General features: G+C 40.9%; 1 protein-coding gene across 4 annotated transcripts in view; it reads left to right on the top strand.

Annotated features, from left to right (window-relative positions):
- The first annotated feature begins 464 nt into the window (after window positions 1–464).
- LOC117473628 (syntaxin-4-like) overlaps window positions 465–22,812 on the top strand; it is a 48,206-nt gene continuing 25,858 nt past the window's right edge. Inside the window, exons 1-10 of one of the 4 annotated variants that reach the window (XM_034119305.1) lie at window positions 465–662; window positions 1,005–1,109; window positions 2,043–2,142; window positions 2,372–2,446; window positions 3,019–3,089; window positions 3,178–3,286; window positions 3,995–4,068; window positions 4,377–4,508; window positions 4,589–4,695; window positions 13,497–14,073. In XM_034119305.1, the coding sequence (XP_033975196.1) occupies window positions 633–662; window positions 1,005–1,109; window positions 2,043–2,142; window positions 2,372–2,446; window positions 3,019–3,089; window positions 3,178–3,286; window positions 3,995–4,068; window positions 4,377–4,508; window positions 4,589–4,695; window positions 13,497–13,512 (819 nt within the window). In that variant the 5' untranslated portion in view covers window positions 465–632 and the 3' untranslated portion in view covers window positions 13,513–14,073. Of the gene's footprint in view, window positions 663–1,004; window positions 1,110–2,042; window positions 2,143–2,371; window positions 2,447–3,018; window positions 3,090–3,177; window positions 3,287–3,994; window positions 4,069–4,376; window positions 4,509–4,588; window positions 4,701–10,772; window positions 10,831–13,496; window positions 14,074–22,812 lie in introns of those variants that run through there. The other 3 variants (XM_034119306.1, XM_034119307.1, XM_034119304.1) reach the window with 3 other exon arrangements.

Here is a 22,812-nt window from a genome sequence, read left to right as displayed (position 1 = left end):
AACAGCTTTATTGGATGTGATGGTTGGTGCAGTTATACAGTTTCTGCAGGAAAACAGCACCATCTTGTGGCTGTCAGAGAAATGGCAGCAACTGAGTGGCTTTCATTTGACTGATCTCCAGGAGCTCTTTTGTTAGCAGTAAATTACATGTATTCCTTAATGTACCTATTTTAGGAATATACATGACATGGAAACCGTCTTGCAGTTCCTTTTAAATGGTACAAATGTATACAAAAAATGCATAAAAAATGTGATGTTTTAGTTCTGTAATTGGTTGATATTTGTGGGGTCTCTCTATTCGATTGGTTGTGTGGAATAAATATGAAATTTAAATAAATAGATCTTGAAAAAACGATATAAAAAGTGACAAAAACCTATAATAATTGTAATAATTCAACTGTAAATCATGACTCGGTGCTGTTGCAATCTGCTCTCACAGAGGGCGCCAATGAGTCCTCGTCTGATGTTTTGACTAGAACCAGAAGAAGAAGGGTTGCTACTGTAGTTTTCTTGGTGAATGACACTAGATCAAAGTTTCCAGTTTCTTTTAGAGTTTCTTTCTCTGCTTGGGAACAACCTACCATACTTCCGCGTGGAGTCGCAGCTTTTCTGACATCTGACTCTCTGAAAAAATGCGGGACCGGACTAAAGAGTTAGGAAATGTGAGTACACGGCTAACTTTAGCATTCACACGCTAGCCTGCTAACTTAGCAAAGTGAAAACAGTTTGTTAACAGGTGCTCACTTCACTGTTCAACCTGCACAGCTTGTAATTAGAAGATACAACACCAAACATGATTAAAATAACAATGTGGAGCGTTTTACGTGTGTGAATGTTAACTTTCGCGACAATTTACTCCCAACTTCCGTTCCAGCCCTGTCTTCTTATGCCAGGCCGGGAAAGGGCATGGCAGCGGGGGGTGCTGACGTTTGTTGTTATGCTTTAAAATGGAAATATCTTCATTTTCATTGTGTTAATTCATTTGTCTGTTATCTGACTTATAGAAGGCAGAGGCTTCAGATGAGGACGAGGAGGCAAAAGCTCTTGTGATCAAACCTGGAACCTCTTCAGCCAAAGAGGAGAAGGAGAACGATGCATTCTTTAAAAAGGTAAAGTTTGTCTACATATTGATATTAATCCGAGGAGAGCAGACAGATCAGATAAGATCACATGTTCTTCTTTCATTGTTGCCTCAAGTTCTAGTTCTATAACTCTTCAATTATACACTTGCACAGATGTTTAGATGTGTCTTTGTTTACATTTTCATTGACCCAAAGAATATGATATGTACATTTATATAAAATCATTCTAAAGTTGTATTGATGAACTGTCACAGATATAAACCAAATGACATAGAAGTTGCTGGATATAATTTGTAATTAAAAAAAATAAGCAACGTAAAAATATATATATTTTTCCAAATTAAAATCAGAAATCGTTTATTGTTTCTCAAAATATATAATACATTGAAAAAAAACAAGATAAGACACCGGTACTGTACCTAGATCTAAAAATAATTATTTATTATTTGATCTATTAAATAATAATATAATTTAGTTTAGAAAATGTTGTAAAATAACAAGATAAATATTTGCAAGGTAAAAGGTCCCAAGGAGTTTTCCTAGGATTCATTTTTCTTGTCTTTCAGTCTATGCCTGAAATAATAGTTGTAAAACAAAAGGTTTAAACATTAAAAGCTTAATGATTGTTTACATTGTTTAACAGGAATGTCCACTGTAGGTTGAATAAATGGTCGCATAGCTCTTTCCCATATTTTGTCACTTTATATATTCTATCTTGTCAACATCAACAAAAACATCATGCTTTTTTGTATCCCCCCAGCGGTCCACTATATAAAAATAATCAATTAAAAAGGAAAAGCAGCAATATCCTTTCTTTTCAAAGAATGGAACCACAGCATGTCTGGCATATTTGCTTGACAAATTAATTCACCAATTAATCGATCAATTAAACTTCATGTGGATCTGTTTCCCCTACAACTAAATGCACATTTGAACAGTGCTTCTGTTTCCTAATCTCAGGTTCAAGAAATTCAAGAGGGGCTGAACAGCCTCAAACAGATGGTGTCTAACCTGGAGAACAAACAGAAAGCTCTGCTGGCCGACCCGCTGCCGGACGACAGTAAGTGTGTTTGTCCGTGCCATCAGTCTGTACAGATTTGGGTACTGACTATTTCTGTAAAGGCAAAACATAAAGTCACCACATTTTTTAAAGTTTTGAAAGTCCAAGTCTTTTACTGTTAGGTGAACAATATATTTTTTGCATTCTTAAATCCACATATTTTTCTGAATCTCTCGTCTTAAGTGTCACCACTCAGAGGGTTCACATTATCTGTTGATGTTTTCCTCAGGTATGAAGAGAAAGCTGCCGACTCTTCGAGAGGAGATCAGAACGTTGGCGGGTCACATTCAGAGAAAACTGAAGAGTGAGTATTGGCGGATAACAAGTCAATACACTTATGTTCATTTTGTGAGATTATGACCTGTTGGATGAACAAACCGCAAATGCTCTGATAAGCTAGGGGAATTTAATGATTATATAACATATTTCTTGTTTTTTTCTGATGTTCTTTAAGTTGTTTTTTAGGAATTAAGCTGCCAAGATGGTCTTAAAAGTTGCTAAAGCTAGTGGAAAATAAGCCCAGTTAACACTTTGTGTGTGTGTGGCTGTGAAATCCTAATAGCTGACTGATATGAAGTAAGGAACATTTTGTGTTAAGGAATTTAGAGTTTAAATTATAAATAAAGTAACAAACAGTAAATATATACATATCAGTGGAATACACAACATAACATATACAGAGTAAGTTAGAATACAGTAAAAGACCAAACTTCTAAAAAAAAAAAAAAAACAGTGGATAATATATACATTATGCAAGTATGCAAAGTAGTTGCAGTTTTAAATTCAAATGGAAATGCAGTGATTGGTGCCTCTCTAGAACACGGTTTGCTCTTTAGTTTCGTGTACATAAATGATACTTGTGAAATATCTCTACAGGTATTGAACCGAAGAAAGGAGAGGAGGATGGAAAATATGTACCCATAAACTCCCGGATGCAACGGACCCAGGTTGGATATCATTTTAAATTCCCACAAATGTGTATAAGATCTATCAATAATGAGCGTTAAAGTGACCAAAGTGTTTCCTCCTCTGCAGCACGGAGTCCTATCCAGGGAGTTTGTGGAGCAGATGGGTTACTGTAACACCATCCAGGCGCAGTACAGGGACCGCAACGTGGAGAGGATACGCCGGCAGCTGAAAACCAGTGAGTACAGCACAGGGTGTGTGTGGTGGACCTCACTGCTGTGACCACTTCCTGCTTCACTGTCAGCACTCTGTCCCATGAACATGTGTCATTTCTTCTCTGTCACTTTCTGCTTTTAAACCGCCATATTATCATTCATAAGCACGGTATAACAATGCAATCAATTATTTATATCACTATAATGTTGTTTATATTATAACTGCTCTTTTTGAAGGCGTATTTAATATTATCGCAGCTATTTTATCATTCATACATTTTTTATACAGCGACCTCTATTTAGATGATGACAGGTTTATTTGATAAGTTGTTTGAAAGAAAATAAATCTGCAAATATTTGGATCATTGGTTAATCGTTTTAGTAATTTTCCAAGCAGATATACCAAATATTAGCTTTTTGTCATTACGGTAAATTGAGTATTTGTTTCTTCTTACTGTTAGTCAGACAAAGTCACAGTGTTCCTGTTGGATATTGTTAAAGGGGCCATTTTATGCTTTTATTATATTAGACAAAATAATCACTAACGAAAATACTTAACTCGTAATTGCATCCCTACATAGTAGTAGCAACAACTGAGAAAAAAAACATTCTTTACAAGCTCAACATAAGACTGCCAGGTGGTTTCAAACTCATGTGAGAGTTTTTGTATTTTCATTTTCACTTTCTCTCCTCACCCAACCACGACATCCTGATGTACTTCTACCTTTCAGCTGGGAAGGACATGACAGATGAAGAGCTGGACGTGATGCTCGAGAGCGGGCAGACGATTGTTTTCACTCAAAATGTGAGTATGTGGCAAGATGAAAGAAGTGTCAAATACCTGATGTTGGAAACCACAACCCCTCTGCTGAAGCAAAACACATTCACAGTTGCACCAAGGAGTCAGAGTAGACTTTAAGTGTCATGTATGAAATGATGTGCTCTGTTGTCTCTAATCGCTCAAACTGGACAGCAGATCTGGTAAGCAAAGAAAGACATCCTAGTGAAGCCATTAGTGATCAGTTCCGCTAGATCGTAGTGTAAAGAATGCTGAAAACCCTGAAACCTCATGACTTGGTGCAGCTATTGTTAATAACTAATACAAATCTTTAGATCCTGAGCGATGCTATAGCCACGAAACAGGCTCTGAATGAGATCGAGTCCTGGCACGACAAGATCCTGGAGCAGAGCATCAGAGAGCTGCACGACATGTTCCAGTACCTGGCCATGGAGGTGGAGGCTCAGGTAGAGCAGCGCGCACAACGTCAACATCCAGCTTTTGATCTGGGTGACAAAGAGAATGAATGATGTCTTCCCTTCTGCAGGGGGAGATGGTGAACCGGGTTGAGAACAACATTAAACAGTCGACGGACTACGTGGTGAGAGCCAAGGAAAACACGGAGAAAGCAGTCACATATCAGCAGAAATTACAGTAAGGTACAGTATAAAGACACATGATATGGACACTTTAAAATACTCTGACTTATACCTGTACTATCAAACCAAATAGCCTTTTCTCCTTAAATTAGTACACAATAATCCCTTTCTGTATTATGTCCTGCCCTAACGTCCTGTTACAATGTGTCTTTAAAAGGACAGTTCCTAAATGAAAATATATATTTTTTTATCCTAGCTGTAGTGCTATTTATAAATCTTTTGGCCAATGCTGGCAGACTGGCCATAGAGATGTCTGCCTTCTCTTGACATTTTTCCGGAAATCATGACCGGGTCACAAAAGCAGTTTCCTGTAGGAACTATTTTCTTCCTGCCGCACTACACCCGCCAACCGTATCACCGGGCACAAGGAAGCAGGCTCGTGTGCACTTGTTGGCAGGGCTGAAGTCCAAGGTTGCGGTCGAATAGTCCATTTAGCTTAGGAACCTTCCTAACGGAGTGAAATGACCCGGAAGTCCCTCAGTGGCAGCCATGATAAGTGCCGTTCGAATTCTCTAAATTAAAAGGAAAGGAGGTTTCAAACTTCCTTTATAACCTCCTTTAGCTTAGGAACCACTGGACCTCCCTAACCGAAAGGAGAGGAGAAAATGCTGCCCCACAATGCCTTGCGGCCGCGGCATTTGCCGTCACACAACAGTCGGCCGTTCACGGAAACAACCGATTATGAACGAGAAATGATATCATGAAAGTTACGGTGCTTATTAAGTATTTTAAAACGTAAAGTGCTTTGTTTTGAACGTTCATCAGTATTATAATCAAAAAGAGAAATATGAACGTTAGTTTTTACTGAAATGATCAAATAAAGTCAACATTTCACAGTCTTTACTGAGCTGTGTGGGGTTTGTTCAACTTTTAAAAGATGTTTGAATGGTGATATACACAGTGATAGATGTTAAGGACTAACGTTTATAATAAATACAGTATTTATTTTAAGATCTTTTCATACAATCATACGTATTGGGATCATTTGTATTAATGTGGACCGGAGGGAGAGGGTGACGAGCATAAGTTTCACTTTCCTTTTTTATTTCAATTCCAACTTTGGTCATGAACAATATGTTTCTCTGTTGTCCCCGTTCATAAAGCATAAAACAACAGCATCAGAGCACGGTGCAGAGTCTCTAGATGAGTTTACAGTAGTCCCTCGTTCTTATTAAACATCCATGTTGTAGTCCGCTGTATAGAAAACTGTAGTTTCCATAGTTTCCCCACAGCAGCAGGCGCACATTTATGACCTCCGCTGGCGCATCATAAACACGTCGGATAGTGAAAGTGCAGTCGGATTCTCTAAAGTACCGCAGTCTCTTCTCCTAAATCCTTTTGAATTCTCCTATCCACTATTCCTTAACCCCATGACGTTTCACTCAGAGGTCAAGGAATAGATGATAGGGTTAGAACTTAGGAGCTGATTTTTTGGAGTATTCGACCGCAACCCAATAGTCCATTTAGCTTAGGAACCTTCCTAACGGAGTGAAATGACCCGGAAGTCCCTCAGTGGCAGCCATGATAAGTGCCGTTCGAATTCTCTAGATCAGTGGTTCTCAACCTGTGGTACGCGTACCACTGGTGGTACGCCAACTCCCGCTAGTGGTACGCGGAGGAATCTGACATTTAATTGTATTTAACCAGATAAAATCTCATTTACAATGCTGACCTGGCGAAGAAGGCAGCAACGTTACACGTTCTTACACATAACACAGACATATCAAATACAGAAAACACAACTAAGTAAACAAAAAGATGAAAAGCAGTCACTACATTGTGCACATTTGGGACAGTAAGGTACACTACTTATTACTGCAAGAGCAGCTGGTGGTAAGGACCTCAGACAACTTCAATTTAAAACAGGCTACAGGGACAAGTGCCATCAGTTTGAGGCTTGATTGAATAACATTAATTCAAAAATAAATCATACTATCAAAATACTACAACGAATGAAAATAAGCTTGAGATAATTGAAACTGTGGTTTAAATAATTTCTAATAGGCTATTGTTGTTTTTAGATTTAGAAACGAAAACATGTTTTTTATTTATTTCTGGTGCTGCTAATGACGACCATACTACCCGCGAACGTTGCAAGCAAGCTAAAGAAAGAAGAAAGCTGAATGATGTTAAAAACGTGGCTCAAAACGGGAGGTATTCGGAAGAGAGGTACAGAAGAGAATATTACCAGCGAAAGTGAACAAGTGAATGAGGAGGAGGACAGTCATAAACCGAGCACAAGCGCAGGCTCCGCCAGCAACGCAAAAGTGATATGCACAGCCACAACGCTGTGATGGAGGAGAGACTCAGGAAGAAGATTGGAGAGAAGGCTGTGACCGAGGTCAAAAGCTGAAAAAGCACACACTTGTCCTTAATTGTTATCTTTTTTATTTTATTTTTTACTTTGCCACCACAGAAATGGCAATAGCAAACATCAGCAGACTGAAGATGAGCTATTAGCCCTTAGGCTCATCTGCTCCTGGAGGCTTTCATTATTATTGTGGAACTGAATTTCCAAGAGGACATTTTCTGTTACAATGTAGGTTGTTGCAGGCGGCCTACATTCAAACTTTGTTACAGGAAATGACATGTATGTACAGTTGTCATTTGTTGTGTGAGAATAAGTTATTATTTTGTTCTTTGTGTTCTCACTTGTGGTGTGTGAGTGAGTGATGAGTGAGAGAGAGACTGCCCTTTGTACATGTAGCTGTGGCTGACAGTAAATAATGTTATTATGAATACATTTGCCTCCGAGTCCTGCATGAACTGTGCATAGACTGTATTTTAACATTGGTCATATGGTGGTACTTGGAGAGCCAACTATTTTCTCAGGTGGTACTTGGTGTAAAAAGGTTGAGAACCACTGCTCTAGATCAGTGGTTCCCAAACTTTTTGTGCCCAAGGCACACCAAAGGACAAGTAAAAATCTCAAGGCACACCTATTGTGCAAAATAGCCCTTATAACACGTGTTATCGCTCATATCATGTAAAATATCTGTAAATGTGCATAATTATTTACTAATGCCAAATAAAATGTGACAAAGACAACTATATTACTCATGAAATATTTATTAACGAAATATTTCAGAAATTAATTTGAAACTTTATCAAATTAGGCTTCATCAAAGCAGCAACACACTCATTTAAACCAGACAGGTCACAAAATAAAAAATGAGGCAAAGACTCAGCAGAAATTCAGCACAGAGAACTGTCAATGCAAGGAAGCTGCACTGTCCATGGGCCTGAACTACAAATTATAAATGTAACATTTCAGCAATCAGCATTGAAACATGTGCTATTGTAAATATTTTGCCGACTTACAAATTAGTGAGATACATGTGCCTGTCGGGGCGCGCAGATTTTTTTTAATCCTTGGTGGCACTGAGGAGAGGGCCACTCGCAAGTCCTGTTCAACAGAGAGCCGTGACCTCCTGTTGTTCTTCATGTAAACCAGAGTAGAGAACGCCAACTCACACAGGTAGGTAGTGGGAAAAAGAAGAAGTTGCTCAATCGCGTGGTGGGAGATGCTTGGGTACTCCGATGCAGAAGCCAACCAAAACTGATCCAGTGGGAGCTCACTAAATTTGAGTTTCAGTGTGCGGTCCACACGGAGCTCTGCGCACTCCTCTCTCTCTTTCATAGTGAGCTTTTCTGTTCCTGGTGGAATGGGTCTCGGATCCAGTCATAGTCCTCGATGTCAGCCACACGTGGAAAATAGCGGTCAAACCTCTCTTTTAAGGTCTGAAGGTGTTTGGCATATACATCGCGCTCCCTAGCTGCCTGCGGCGCAGCTGATGCCAGCGGGAACATGTCCATGGAGCCCTGTTCCAAAGCCTCGCGCCACAGGATAAGTTTGCCCATAAACCCCCGAATCTTGTCTGTGGATGATAAAATGTTTTCATTCCTGCCCTGAAGCTTGGCGTTTAACTCGTTGAGATGCCCAAATATGTCTGCGAGGTAAGCCAGCCTGGCGCACCACCTCTCATCCGCGAGCTTGTCTTTATGTGGGACAGCGTGTTCACGTGAAAACTCCAAAAGCTCTTCCCGAAGCTCATAAAGACGGGATAGGACTTTCCCCCGTGACAGCCAACGTACCTCTGTGTGGAGGATCAGGCTTTGGTGGTCGGCTCCTATCTCGGCGCACAGCTGGGAGAAGAGGCGAGATTTCAGGGGCCTTGATTTGATGTAATTCACCATCTTCTCCCGTAGTATGGCTTTCCATTTCTTTGCAGAAGAAAAACGTCTCTTTGATAGAGTCAGCATCAACATATCTGACGTTTGCCAGAAGTTGGGCAGCCCCACTTATGTCAGTAGATTCGTCTATTTGTAGGGAAAATCTGCCGCTCGCCTGCAGTGTCATAAGACCGGTAACTTTCATGATACTGTCTGCTGACAGTTTTTTGTTTTTTTTCGGTGGTGGGTTGTCGGCAGTCTCTGCACTGGTGGTTGGTGGTTTGCTCCGCACAAGAAAGCGCTCCATTTTCCCTCTTGCGTGTTTCTCTGTTTTAATGTTGTCCTTCAGCCTTCGATGTGTCACGGTCAGAGATGGGGTCGTTACTAAAAAAAAAAGTAATATATTACATATTACATATTACTTTTAATAAAAAGTAATATATTACACTACTTCGTTACTCTCTACATAAAGTAATTCGTTACTTTACTCGTTACTTTACTCGCAGGGCCGGCCCGCCCCTCCCTACAGGCAGATCACGCAGACTGCTAAAGTTTCAAATGTTCTCTTTAGTTCAGTTTCCATTGTCGCATAAGACTGATCCAGATAGCTCTGACTATGGCTGTCCTCTGTCTCCTGCTATCTGTATTTTGCGCAGTATATCTCTGAACGATGCGATGGTGATTCCACTGTGCAAATGGGCAACATTACCTCTACTATGAAGGATGCTACAAGCCTGTCCATCTCTGCTTTGGTTACCGGTCCTCCAAATTCTTGCGGCGGCGCACTCACAACATCCTCACTCTGGGTTCGGGGTCCTTAGCTATTAGCTTCACCTTAGCATGTGTTCTTTGCAGGTGTTTGTTGAGGTTTGACGTGGTGTTTGCAGCAGTGGATAACAGCTTCTGGCCTGGACACAGTTTGCACCTCACCGTCACATTCCTGTCTATTCTTCGGACAAACTCAAAATAATGGGCATACCTCCACCCCTCGAAAGTTATCGCTGACTCTGCCATGTTTATGCAGCACTGCACGTGGAGATGTGGACGTGCAAGTCGCGCAGATTACGTACATATAAACCTGCGGCGGAAACCCCTCTTGTCTGTCAGTGTGATTATGACTGATTTTATAAAAGTAACGAAGTAACGCGTGTCGGGGCAATGTTAGTAACTGTAGTGTGATTACTGAATTATAAAACTAACGCGTTACACTACTCCGTTACCGACAAAAATAATATTATTACAGTAACGTGTTACACCCAACTCTGGTCATGGTTTTATAATTCCCACCTGTGCAACTGCGTTAACAGCGAAATATGGGGTTCTGTGAGGATTTTTTTTTAAAGAATTGTTTTTAGGTATAGAGTTTGCCTCTGTATTATGAAATGAGTGCATACAAAGTACTGATATAGTAAATAAAAAAATTATTATTTTTGTGTAGTTGTATATTGCAATAATAACGTATGGTTGTCACAAAATCCCACGGCACACCCGGACTTGCCTCACGGCACACCGTTTGGGAACCACTGGTCTAGACTACGGAGCACTGCCTGTTTACGTCACGTGATACGCGCTGTTCGGTTGCGCTGCTCCAGCAGCCTGCTAGCAAATTTTTTGGAGATCACCGTCGGCGATGAATTAAAGAGGACCATGGCCAGGTAAATAAGATGAAGCTGTTCCTTTAGCCCCCAGTAATGTTACATTAGTAAGTTAACAAGTAAATTATATATAGCTGATGTAATTTAATCATATTATTTCATATTTAAAATAAGTCTAAAACAATGTTTTTTAAATGAACAAAAGCATGTTGTATAGATTGATTCTTAACAATATTAGTGTTCTAATCTTAATAGCTGTGATCATAACAGTTTATATTCTCCTTCTTCCCCTAAACCTGCCCAGATGATGTCCCACTGACTCCAGGTCAGCACCTCCAGGTCCAGCAGCACCGTGACCCCCCGCTCTGCTGGAATACACAATTAAACATTTTCTATTACCTATTTTTTGTGTTAATCAAATTAAACTGAAGACAGTTTAATGACCTAGACTAGAGATATCCTATTATTCCACTGCTTATGTACACATGTTGGAAATAATGGTTAAAACCTCAGTAAATGAAATAAACAATGTGTTTAACAATTACAATTTAATATTGTATTTTCATCTTATCACAAAGTAGAGGTAAGAATATATCCATCCTCTCTCTGCAGCTTCATGTCTTCTATTATTATAACTTTCATCATTGAGACAGGAAATCAATCATGTTATTTAACATAATCAGCAGTAAAACAAATATCAGCAAAAGTGTGTTTCTGGAGTTGTTTATTTGTATTATATGTGCAGCAAGTATATAGAAGCAGTTGTTTGGGGAATCAGACAGACTCAAGCTATAATCGTTACATATCTATTAAAAGAAAGGACACATACAAAATCTAATTCTGAAACTAAGACACAAGTCTGTAGGACGGCAGTAAGCAGAGGTCTGGGTGGAGGATGTTCCTGATCGCCGTTTTGCTTTCTTCAGCACCTCAGGGTGACCAGGTGGATGGCAGCTCTGTCCTGATGATCCGCTGTGCACTTTTCAGATTAGGGGTCCTTCTCCAGCAGATCCATTTCTCCAGAATTGTACTAATTACAGAGAAAAACAAGAGAAAAAGCCATTTCATTTGAAAAAAACTCACTCTTCCCTGCGCGCATTGCACCCTGGGATATGGTAGGCCGCGGAGTGTACATCAGATGTATCCTTCAAATTGGGGAAAAGTAGGCTGCATTCGTGGGCCGCATTCGGAGGAGTCTCGTCTTTTTTTTTAATTGGGACAGCCTTCTTTCGGCGGAAGTGACGTATGCGGTCTACGAATGCACCCTTCGAAGGATGAAACCCCTGAATTGAGACACGGGGTGTTTCTCAATCGCGAGTAAAGCTGCTTCAGAGCCACTATTTCAAGCATACTACGTCATCGAGTGCCGCCGAAGTACTGTTCCAATCTCCAGCATACTTGGAAATCTACTGAGCCCGGCGTACTCCGTTTGGAGAAATATCGAGGCTGCACATGAGTAGTCTTAAAATCCCCACAATGCGCACGGACCAATTTCCCCAAATCTGTGGCGGAATATGTAAGGCGGGGACTCTCATATGACGCACACCTGCACACTTGCTAGCCTGTTCCACTCTTCGTTTTCCGAAAGCCAGGAAGTATTCTTGACTCGCTTCTGAAGCAAGATGCTCGGCAGACATGTGCTACCAAGCAAGCGTACTTGCGATTGAGAAACACCCATCGTTTGGGAACCACTGCTCTAGATGATAGGAAAGGAGGTTTCAAACTTTCTTTATAACCTCCTTTAGCTTAGGAACCACTGGACCTCCCTTTACGAAAGGAGAGGAGAAAATGCTGCCCCACAATGCCTTGCGGCCGCCGCATTTGCCGTCACACAACAGTCGGCCGTTCCATTCACGGAAACAACCGGTTATGAACGAGAAATGATATCATGAAAGTTACGGTGCTTATTAAGCATTTTAAAACGTATGTGGTAAGTTGCCAAAGTGCTTTGTTTTGAACGTTCATCAGTATTATAATCAAAAAGAGAAATATGAACGTTAGTTTTTACTGAAATGATCAAATAAAGTGAACATTTCACAGTCTTTACTGAGCTGTGTGGGGGTTGTTCAACTTTTAAAAGATGTTTGAATGGTGATATACACAGTGATAGATGTTAAGGACTAACGTTTATAATAAATACATTTGTATTGATTTTAAGATCTTTTCATACAATCATACGTATTGGGATCATTTGTATTAATGTGGACCGGAGGGAGAGGGTGACGAGCATAAGTTTCACTTTCCTTTTTTATTTCAATTCCAACTTTGGTCATGAACAATATGTTTCTCTGTTGTCCACGTTCATAAAGCATAAAACAACAGCATCAGAGCACGGTGCAGAGTTTACAGTAGTCCCTCGTTCTTATTAAACATCCATGTTGTAGTCCGCTGTATAGAAAACTAGTTTCCATAGTTTCTCCACAGCAGCAGGCGCACATTTATGACGTCCGCTGGTGCCTCATAAACACGTTGGATAGTGAAAGTGCAGTCGGATTCTCTAAAGTACCGCAGTCTCTTCTCCTATCCACTATCCCTTAACCCCGTGACGTTTCACACAGAGGTCAAGGAATAGACGATAGGGTTAGACCAGGGTTAGACGTTAGGAGCTGATTTTTGGATTATCCGACCGCAACCCCGGTGTAGTTTGGTAGAAAAAAAAGTTCCTACATGAAACTGCTCACAGGTGTAATTGTAAATATAAGAATCTATAACATTTCTAAAATATTTTAATTATGTTGTGCAACAGTCATGATTTCTGAAAAGAGACAATGTTGCTGATTTTTGAATTTCTATATATTTTTGGGCGCTGATCACCACAAGCCAAGTGCTATTATATCCAATATATTTTAAAGAGGGCAGACACCTCTAGGGCTGATATCTCCAACACTGCACCTAACACATCATAATAAATATCACTACAGGTAAGAGAAAAAATATGTATTTTTGATTTTGGGGAGAAGTGTCCCTTTGTTGCACCTAATTCATTTTGCTCGTATGTTTATTGATCTATTTCTCTCTCCCCATGCAGAAAAAGCTCTGCATAGCGATCTGTTTGGCTATCCTCATCCTCATCCTAGTCATCTCATTGGTCTCCGCCTTCGGCACCTAACACCAGGCAGTTGGCTGTAGACTGGTTTAGCAGAAGCACATCAGAAGAAAAAGAATCCGGCTGGATTTATTCCGTTGTCAATCTCGCCTGCATTTCCACTTCAACTCAAGAGGCAGTGCTGCTGGTCTAATGGAAATCCCCCCCCTTCAGAATCTGCGACACAAACACCAGGACGATTTGTGAGCTGTTATGTCAGTGCCTCTTCCCCTCTTTCATAAAAAAGAGGAAATGTGGCCTTGAGCAAAGCACAATGCAGTGTTGAAACCCCGCACTGTACTCAGGAAACTGTGCGTTGATTCTTGTTACGACATTTCTGGATGAATCGGGAGTAAATAACAGTTTTAATAGACTAATATAATTGTACATAACATATAATGCTGGTGAATTACATTCTTTGCGAGATGATTTACGGGTTTTTTTTTTTCTCATTGTGTTTTGTCTTATGTGATTGTCATATTTGAGCAATCAGATTAATAAAGGTGCATCTTATCTTTTATTTTTCAAGTGCAAAATTCATAATACTTGGCATCGCTAAAAAGAGTCTTAAACAATTGTTTTGTGTAGTTTATCATTTGTCAAATCTGCGACACATAAGGAACCTGCAACCTTCAACAGTAACAGGTGATGCAGGCTGCCAAGGTCATGTGGGGGGTATCACCAATTACCTGTGTGGCCAGCAGCGAGGCGTCCACCTGGCCTTGCACACACTCACTCATGTTTTTATGCTTACCTAAATAATTTGAGGGGTTTTGTCCCTTCCAGCTCAAGAAAGGCTTCCTTCCAGAATCTCTTTTAGCAATGGGTACATTTTCTCCAGGGATTTCTGAAACGTCTGCCAAGTCCACTCTGTTGGGCATTAGCTGCAGTAATACCTTTTTCATTGATTAGTATCAGCGCCTCTGCCTGCAGTCTGGGTGAGCGAGTACAACATAGCTTGACACAAAATCCTTTCGGTGTGCCAGCGTCGTCAGTTACTGCCGTTAGCTAAGCAAAACAAACAGGTTATAGTGCACTTGCTTTAGAATGAACCTGGGCCAAGTTTTTCAAGGAACTGACGGGCAACAAATCAACCTGTTTTCAGATTTGACGTGTCCTTAAAGTGGACCTATCATGCTATATTTGAATAATTTAGTGTAGGACCATACCTATATAAGGCATATTTATACTTTTTTTTTCTCAAAATACCAAACAGATCATGCATTTTAGCCATGCCTCATTTCGCTCAATTTGAAAAATGTTAGCTCTGTTTTTGCAAGGGTTGATTCTGTGAGCAACAGCACCATCTAGAGGCCTGGCATATGTACTACAGCGTCTCCAGTGCTTTCGAAAGGCAATGGCCGTGGCTGTCTCCTCCTGATTGGTGGAGTTGGCCCAATAGCCGTAGCGCCACCCAGCGCCATATAGATAGAAGAGTTACGACAGCGGAAGTCCAAAATGCTTGATCGTCACGTGGTTCAGGGAGAATCAATAGTTCCCCGGAAGTTCGTGGCGGGACATATGAATGCATGATTACCGGAGATAGAACTACGATTTTTGGTAATAAGTAGTGAATAAAGGTCTTGATTTGCAATATTTATACAACATACCGATATGTGTATGTATTTACATCAATATGTTTTAAAAAATAAATAGAATCTGCTAATATTTATGGATAATATTAGGAATAGTGTGAACAGCTAGTTTACTTGTTAACATATACATGTTAGGCTGTTGCCTTGGTTAAAGAGCCTGTTGCTGTTGTGTATTGCTTTGAATTATTTAAAACAAATATTATCTTCTTAAACAGGTATGGTAGTCAGGAGCATCACTTCCTAATGTTTATTGATATATTTAGAGGGAGGGGATGGCAAGGAATGCTTCAAAATTTAGATTAGATTCATTTCTACCATTTTTTTAATTCATGGTGGTTTCAGTAATCCCATGGTACTTGAGGACATAAGTAATCTAAATGACTAATGTACTCTTTATGACTTTCAGAAAGGACAGGAGACCAACAGGTGACTATCAATGGACTAGCAGCAACATGATTATGACGTTAAAAGTGTTGTTTTAGGAACATCCATTGTAAATACATGGAATTCAATAAACATTGAATAGCATGTCATGCAGTTTGTCTGTGCCTTTTCCTCCGTGTTGTCCTGGCATATAGTCTCCACCATGGTTTGCTGTGCTGCCTGGGGATGCTCCAATCGCTCAGAGAAAGGAGTAAGAATCAGAATGTATGGCTTCCCCACTGACACAGAGAGGAGGAAAAAATGTCTAGCTCAAGTCAGCAGGAGCAATTTAACAATCAAAACAGACAGCCGCAACAAAATATGTGAGGTAATCATATTCAAACACTGCATTTGCACTTTTTCACAAAACGAAGACCACACCATTGGGAAGCTTAATGTTTGGTTTAATACAAATAACAGGGAAAGGCTTGAAAAACTCTTGAGAGTTGAGACTCAGGGTGCAGGGTGAGGGTCTCAGTGCAGGTATTCAGGCTCTATTGAATCCCCCTCTGGTTCTTGTGCTGAAAGAGGGAGAAACAGACAGGAGAAAGGGTTATACACACCTATATAGCACACCTATTGGATGGGAAATTGCCTTGGGGAGATAAGGTGTGGTCTTTGTTTCCAACTGAAGTTATGGAACTTTATTATTTGTGAGTTTAACAAAGTATGACAAATGGCGTCAGTAATGGATGTGATATGAATTTGTATAAAGTTGTCTCACATTCTTGGTCGTATTTTACGTACAGTATGTAATGAGTGTATACATGTCCAGTAAGTCCTCCACCTGTAACATCACTGCCCCTCCACCTGCCATACAGTAGGTTACTAATAAACACTAACAGGATTACTTATATAATACAGTGATAGAATACATGTTTAGTATGCTTACTTATATACAACAGTAGTATTACATTTACCTTGTGTTTTCACTCGCACTTTGCCATCATTTCAAAATCAGCTGAGCTGCAACATAATACAGACAGGTAATAATCAACAGAATACACTAAAAACACTCACCCATAAATTACGTTTTTGTTTACTGTTTGGAAGTCTCAAATATGCACTCTAAATTAATATCAATAGCGATGTATCACACAAATAGCTCTCTTCCTTATTATTGTGTAACGTTAACTTTATTATAGTTTGTAGGCCTACTCCAAAATGGAGATTGTAATTTCTCCACCTCCACTCATTACAATCACACGTGCCCCAATGTTATATTTAACTAATATTATATTCCTCCACCCCACAAAAAAATCACGTTTAGAAGCCCTTTTTCTCTAATTCCACAACGTTGGATGAAATAACATTAGGAGAAAGGATTAATAGCTGTTCATGGTGTGTTGCTAACTTTATCCGGTATCCCAGCCTAATCTGTTATCTGTAAACGTTCCCTAAATCTACTGATTTAGGGATAATCCACTAACATCCTTTAATACACATGTTCATTTGACTCAGATGTGCTGATAATATCCGCAATATAAATCTTTAAACGTCTTCTTACCTTTAAAAGTCCATCACGAACGGTCTATTATGCTGCAACTCTACTGTGCTGCTGGCCCATAGTGCTGGCCGCAATAGTTCCCCGGAAGTCAGCGGCAAGCTAACTTCCGGGGAACTATTGGCGGCTCCACGATCCGCCATTGCTGTAAAAAAACTGGTCCATTGGAGTGAACGGAGATGTCGTAACTCTTCTATTATACGGCTCTGGCACCACCGTCCTGACGTCAGGACAGTGTTCAAATCTGGATCAGTTTTTATCAGATCCGTTGCAGCCCCTTTTTTTTAGAGATTTGGGTATGGAGGAAAATAGAGAGGGTTGTGTTTTCCGACACTTGGTGAGTTCCCTGGAACACCGGGGACACATATTCATGTATAAAAGACGTACAAAAGTGCATTTTGCATGATAGGTCCCCTTTAAGTTAGACCTTGATTGAGCTTCAACAATGATTCTGTTTTAAAAAGTGGACCTATCATGCTATATTTAAATGATATATTGTAGGGCCATACCTATATAAGGTATATTTATACGTTTCTGTTTTCAAAATACCAAACAGATCATGCATTTTAGCCATGCCTCATTTCGCTCTATGTGCTGTTTGCTGTCTACGGGGCTGATTCTGTGAGCTGCAGCTGACCACGCCCCCCTGCAGGAGAGGGGAGCCGTGCTCTGATCAAGTCAAGAGGGGGAGAAAAAAAGATCTCCGTCCTCCGTGTTTTATTATATTATTATAGGCCTATAGAGTCGTTTGTTTTTGTTTTAAAGCTCAATAAATAACAAAGAAGACCTTTGACCGGCACTTTTCTAATTTTGTCCGGAAGATTTAAACTTTAACGGACATCTTGACCGGCGAAAGAAACTGAAACTGAAACTCTGCCGCACGGTCCCCTCGTTCCTTGGAAGAGGCGGAGAGGTGGGTGTTTGTCATCTGCTGGTGGACTAACCGGAGAGAATTACAGTGCTTGCCTCAACGGGGAGGGATTGCATTGAATTAAAGCAGCGGGAGCAAACGCTTGCCTCGGGGAGGGAGAAAAAAAGCCACAGCGGAGAATAAACAGAAGGGTAACCATGGTAACTATGGGCGGGAAGTCTTCTTCGCTGCTTTTGTGGCAGACTACAGCGCCACTTACAGGCCTGGCATATGTACTACAGCGTCTCCAGCGCTTTCGAGCGGCAATGGCCGGCCGTGGCCCAACGCCACATTCCCCTGATAGGTGGAGAGTTGGCCCAAAAAAAGCGCTAAATAGGAATTTAATTTCAATTATTAAAAAAGGCTTTTCTGGAGCTTGACACCAAACAGCATAAATCAGTAGGTATTTAACATATAGAATTGTGACTCACCGCTGGGCTGAGATTAACTTAAAGTGGACCTATCATGCTATATTTAAATGATATATTGTAGGGCCATACCTATATAAGGTATATTTATACGTTTCTGTTTTCAAAATACCAAACAGATCATGCATTTTAGCCATGCCTCATTTCGCTCTATGTGCTGTTTGCTGTCTATGGCAGTGGGTCCCAAACGGCGTGCCGCGGCACACTGGTGTGCCGTGAGGCAAGTCCGGGTGTGCCGTGGGATTTTGTGACAACCATACGTTATTATTGCAATATACAACTACACAAAAAGAATTATTTTTTAATTTACTATATCAGTACTTTGTATGCACTCATTTCATAATACAGAGGCAAACTATACCTAAAAACAATTATTTAAAAAAAAATCCTCACAGAACCCCATATTTCGCTGTTAACGCAGTTGCAGGTGGGAATTATAAGACCGTGACACATCGAAGGCTGAAGGACAACATTAAAACAGAGAAACACGCAAGAGGGAAAATGGAGCGCTTTCTTGTGCGGAGCAAACCACCAACCACCAGTGCAGAGACTGCCGACAACCCACCACCGAAAGAAAAGAGGAAAAAAACTGTCAACAGACAGTATCATGAAAGTTACCTGTCTTATGGCACTGCAGGCGAGCGGCAGATTTTCCCTACAAATAGACGAATCTACTGACATAAGTGGGGCTGCCCAACTTCTGGCAAACGTCAGATATGTTGATGCTGACTCTATCAAAGAGACGTTTTTCTTTTGAAAAGAAATGGAAAGCCATACTACGGGAGAAGAAATATTCAGGGTAACTAATAACTATTTTAAAGAGAACAGTCTGACCTGGAATATGTGCGTCAGTCTTTGCACAGCATGACGGGGAGAGTGAAAGGATTTATTGCTAAGGTGAGAGCACAAAACCCACATATCGTGACAAACCACTGCATTTTGCATAGAGAGGCATTAGTTGCCAAAACCATGCCCCCGGAGTTGACTGAGGTGCTGAATCAGGCTGTGCAGATGGTGAATTACATCAAATCAAGGCCCCTGAAATCTCGCCTCTTCTCCCAGCTGTGCGCCGAGATGGGAGCCGACCACCAAAGCCTGATCCTCCACAATTTTTTATTTTGTGACCTGTCTGGTTTAAATGAGTGTGTTGCTGCTTTGATGAAGCCTAATTTGATAAAGTTTCAAATTAATTTCTGAAATATTTAGTTAATAAATATTTCATGAGTAATATAGTTGTCTTTGTCACATTTTATTTGGCATTAGTAAATAATTATGCACATTTACAGATATTTTACATGATATGAGTGATAACACGTGTTATAAGGGCTATTTTGCACAATAGGTGTGCCTTGAGATTTTTACTTGTCCTTTGGTGTGCCTTGGGCACAAAACGTTTGGGAACCACTGGTCTACGGGTCTGATTCTGCTGACCACGCCCCCCTGCAGGAGAGGGGAGACGTGCTCTGATCAGCTGCTGGGCTGTCAGAAGAGGGGGAGAAAAAGAGATCTCCGTCCTCCGTGTTTTATTATATAGAGTCGTTATTCATTTGTTTTAAAGCTCAATAAATAACAAAGAAGACCTTTGACCGGCACTTTTCTAATTTTGTCCGGAAGATTTAAACTTTAACGGACATCTTGACCGGCGAAAGAAACTGAAACTGAAACTCTGCCGCACGGTCCCCTCGTTCCTTGGAAGAGGCGGAGAGGTGGGTGTTTGTCATCTGCTGGTGAACTAACCGGAGAGAATTACAGTGCTTGCCTCGACGGGGAGGGATTGCATTGAATTAAAGCAGCGGGAGCAAACGCTTGCCTCGGAGAGGGAGAAAAAAAGCCACAGCGGAGAATAAACAGAAGGGTAACCATGGTAACTATGGGCGGGAAGTCTTCTTCGCTGCTTTTGTGGCAGACTACAGCGCCACTTACAGGCCTGGCATATGTAGGGAGACCAGGGACAGTTGCAACACTTTTTGGGCTTTTCCCCAATAAGTAAAAAACCATTTACAATAGGATAGCCATTTTGCTATATTATACATTATCAATATGTCAGCTACTGAAACAATGTATTTAAGATGTTTTTATGAAACAGGTACAGGTTGGAAAATGTATTTTTTTAAACTCAACTGTTACAACTGTGTACAGGGATAGTTGTAGCACATGCCAGGCACGGTTGTAACATGTTAATAACGGTTACCTTTTTTCACACTACATGACAACAAATAGGGAAAGCTGTCAAATTCTAAGGCAACAAGATTTGAATGGGGTTTCACACATCCTCCAACAAACAATGAACAATGGATAACAGATAACACACACAGCATCATCCTCTGTGAAGGATTAAACTGTTCTCTGAGAGGTGCTTCTACCTTAATTATGTAGACCTACCTCCTTTGAGCTGAGACCATAGTATAAATCAGCTGCCTCCATCAGGTAGTCTCTCAAAAGCATCTCCTGCTCTGTTGAGAACACCTTCTTTGGTGTCCAGTAGCCTACTCTTGGGGGTGTTTGTGATCCCTGACTCTCCAACCTCAGCCTCTTTGTATGGAACCGGTACAGGGTGACATGGCATATATCCAGGGACTTTGCCTCTTCCCTGAATGATTTGCCCTTCTCAACTTCATTTGAGGCCCTCTGCAGCAGAGCAAGTGGCACTCCCCTGTCTGTCTTCCTCTTTCTGACATTTGGCATACTGTAAACACACACACACACTTTAGGCCTACTGTACAGTATTTTATTCTGTTTCTTTTTACAGGGACAATGCACACCAATCAACAATACAACTGTATGCTTGAATGAACAATTGATCATTCAAGCAAATGTGCCATCATTGTAAATGTGCCATGTTACAACCATCCCGTTACAACCGTCCCAGGACCACCAGTCTTGCTTTCACCCCCTGTGAACCTGCCTGATTGCTAGCTTGACCCATATTTAGCTAGTTATATTTGTAGCTTACAAAACAGTGATTCTAATAATACTAGTTTGGATTCCAAGACATTTGAACTCAAGACAGTATCCAAAAAATACATCATATCATTTTAGTTAATATTTTACCTCAGAAACACACTTTTGCTGATATCTTACGCGAGAAATTCAAACGTTGCTCCTTTTTTTCTCAGCGATCTTACCATCTATCTGCGCATGTGCAGAGTGAGTTTCATCACTCTAGCTTGGTTGTGATTGGAGATATTGAAGGTGTTACAACCGACCCGTGTTGCAACTGTACCTGGTCTCCCTACTACAGCGTCTCCAGCGCTTTCGAGCGGCAATGGCCGGCCGTGGCCCAACCCCACATTCCCCTGATAGGTGGAGAGTTGGCCCAATAGCCGTAGCACCACTTCTGTGACGACATAGAAGTGTTCAAATCTGGATCAGTCTGTATCCGATCCGTTGCAGCCCCTTTTTTAGAGATTTGGGTATGGAGGAAAATAGAGAGGGTTGTGTTTTCTGACACTTGGTGAGTTCCCTGGAACACCGGGGACACATTCATGTATAAAAGACGTACAAAAGTGCATTTTGCATGATAGGTCCCCTTTAAACATTCAAAACAAAAGAAAAAATGAGGACAAACTATGACGACACATCAGAAAAAAACGTTCTGAATTCTCACTATCTGCAATCATACAGTGTGTGCGGAGTGACCAGATTTTATTGGAATTATTATTACTATTTAATGGAGTTCCCCACGGCTCAATCATTGGGTCTCTTAAAGCTCCCATGTCATGCTTTTCCGGTTATTACCCGTCCCCTTGTGTGTTATGAAGGTTTTTATGCATGTAAACGGTGTGCAGAGTCAAAACCCTCAAAGTACTCCCTGTAGCGAGTAAAACTCTAACACCAAAACCCCCAAAACGCCTCGTTGGAGATACGTCACTGCCCATTTGAGTCTTCCATTTAGTTCCGGGTACGGCATGATGTCATGCCGTACCCGGAACAAAATGGACCAATCCCGAAGAGCTATGGCCACACCCAGCGGCGCTGGCCGCACCCTCTGCCAGCCTAACATTTACTGTTGGAAGCTCTGGTTCAGTTCACAATCGATCCAGTCATGCCAATGCCAAGGACCTGTTTCCTTAAATGTGAGGAGAAATCTGAGCTGTTGTCCTACCGACGGAAGAACCACGACGGAGTCAGTGGTTGAAATTTCTTTTTAACACTGTTCCTTCAGAGGTTCGAAGAATGTTACTGTGTGCGCGGCATTTCACAGACGAAAGCTTCCAAAACATTGCCCAGTTTGAGGCCGGATATGCACAGCATTTGAAACTGAAGGACGATGCTATTCCTAGTTTGTTTGGACCGTTTGGAGCAGGGGAAGATTCGGGTACACAACCTGTAAGTTTGCATTGTTATTTGTGTATTTATCAAACAAGACTGTTTAAATGTATAAACTGTGTCGGACTGC

This window comes from Trematomus bernacchii, unplaced genomic scaffold (assembly GCF_902827165.1).
Source record: "Trematomus bernacchii unplaced genomic scaffold, fTreBer1.1, whole genome shotgun sequence".
NCBI classification, from domain to species: Eukaryota; Metazoa; Chordata; class Actinopteri; order Perciformes; family Nototheniidae; genus Trematomus; species Trematomus bernacchii.
This window is presented reverse-complemented; position numbering and strand designations above follow the sequence as displayed.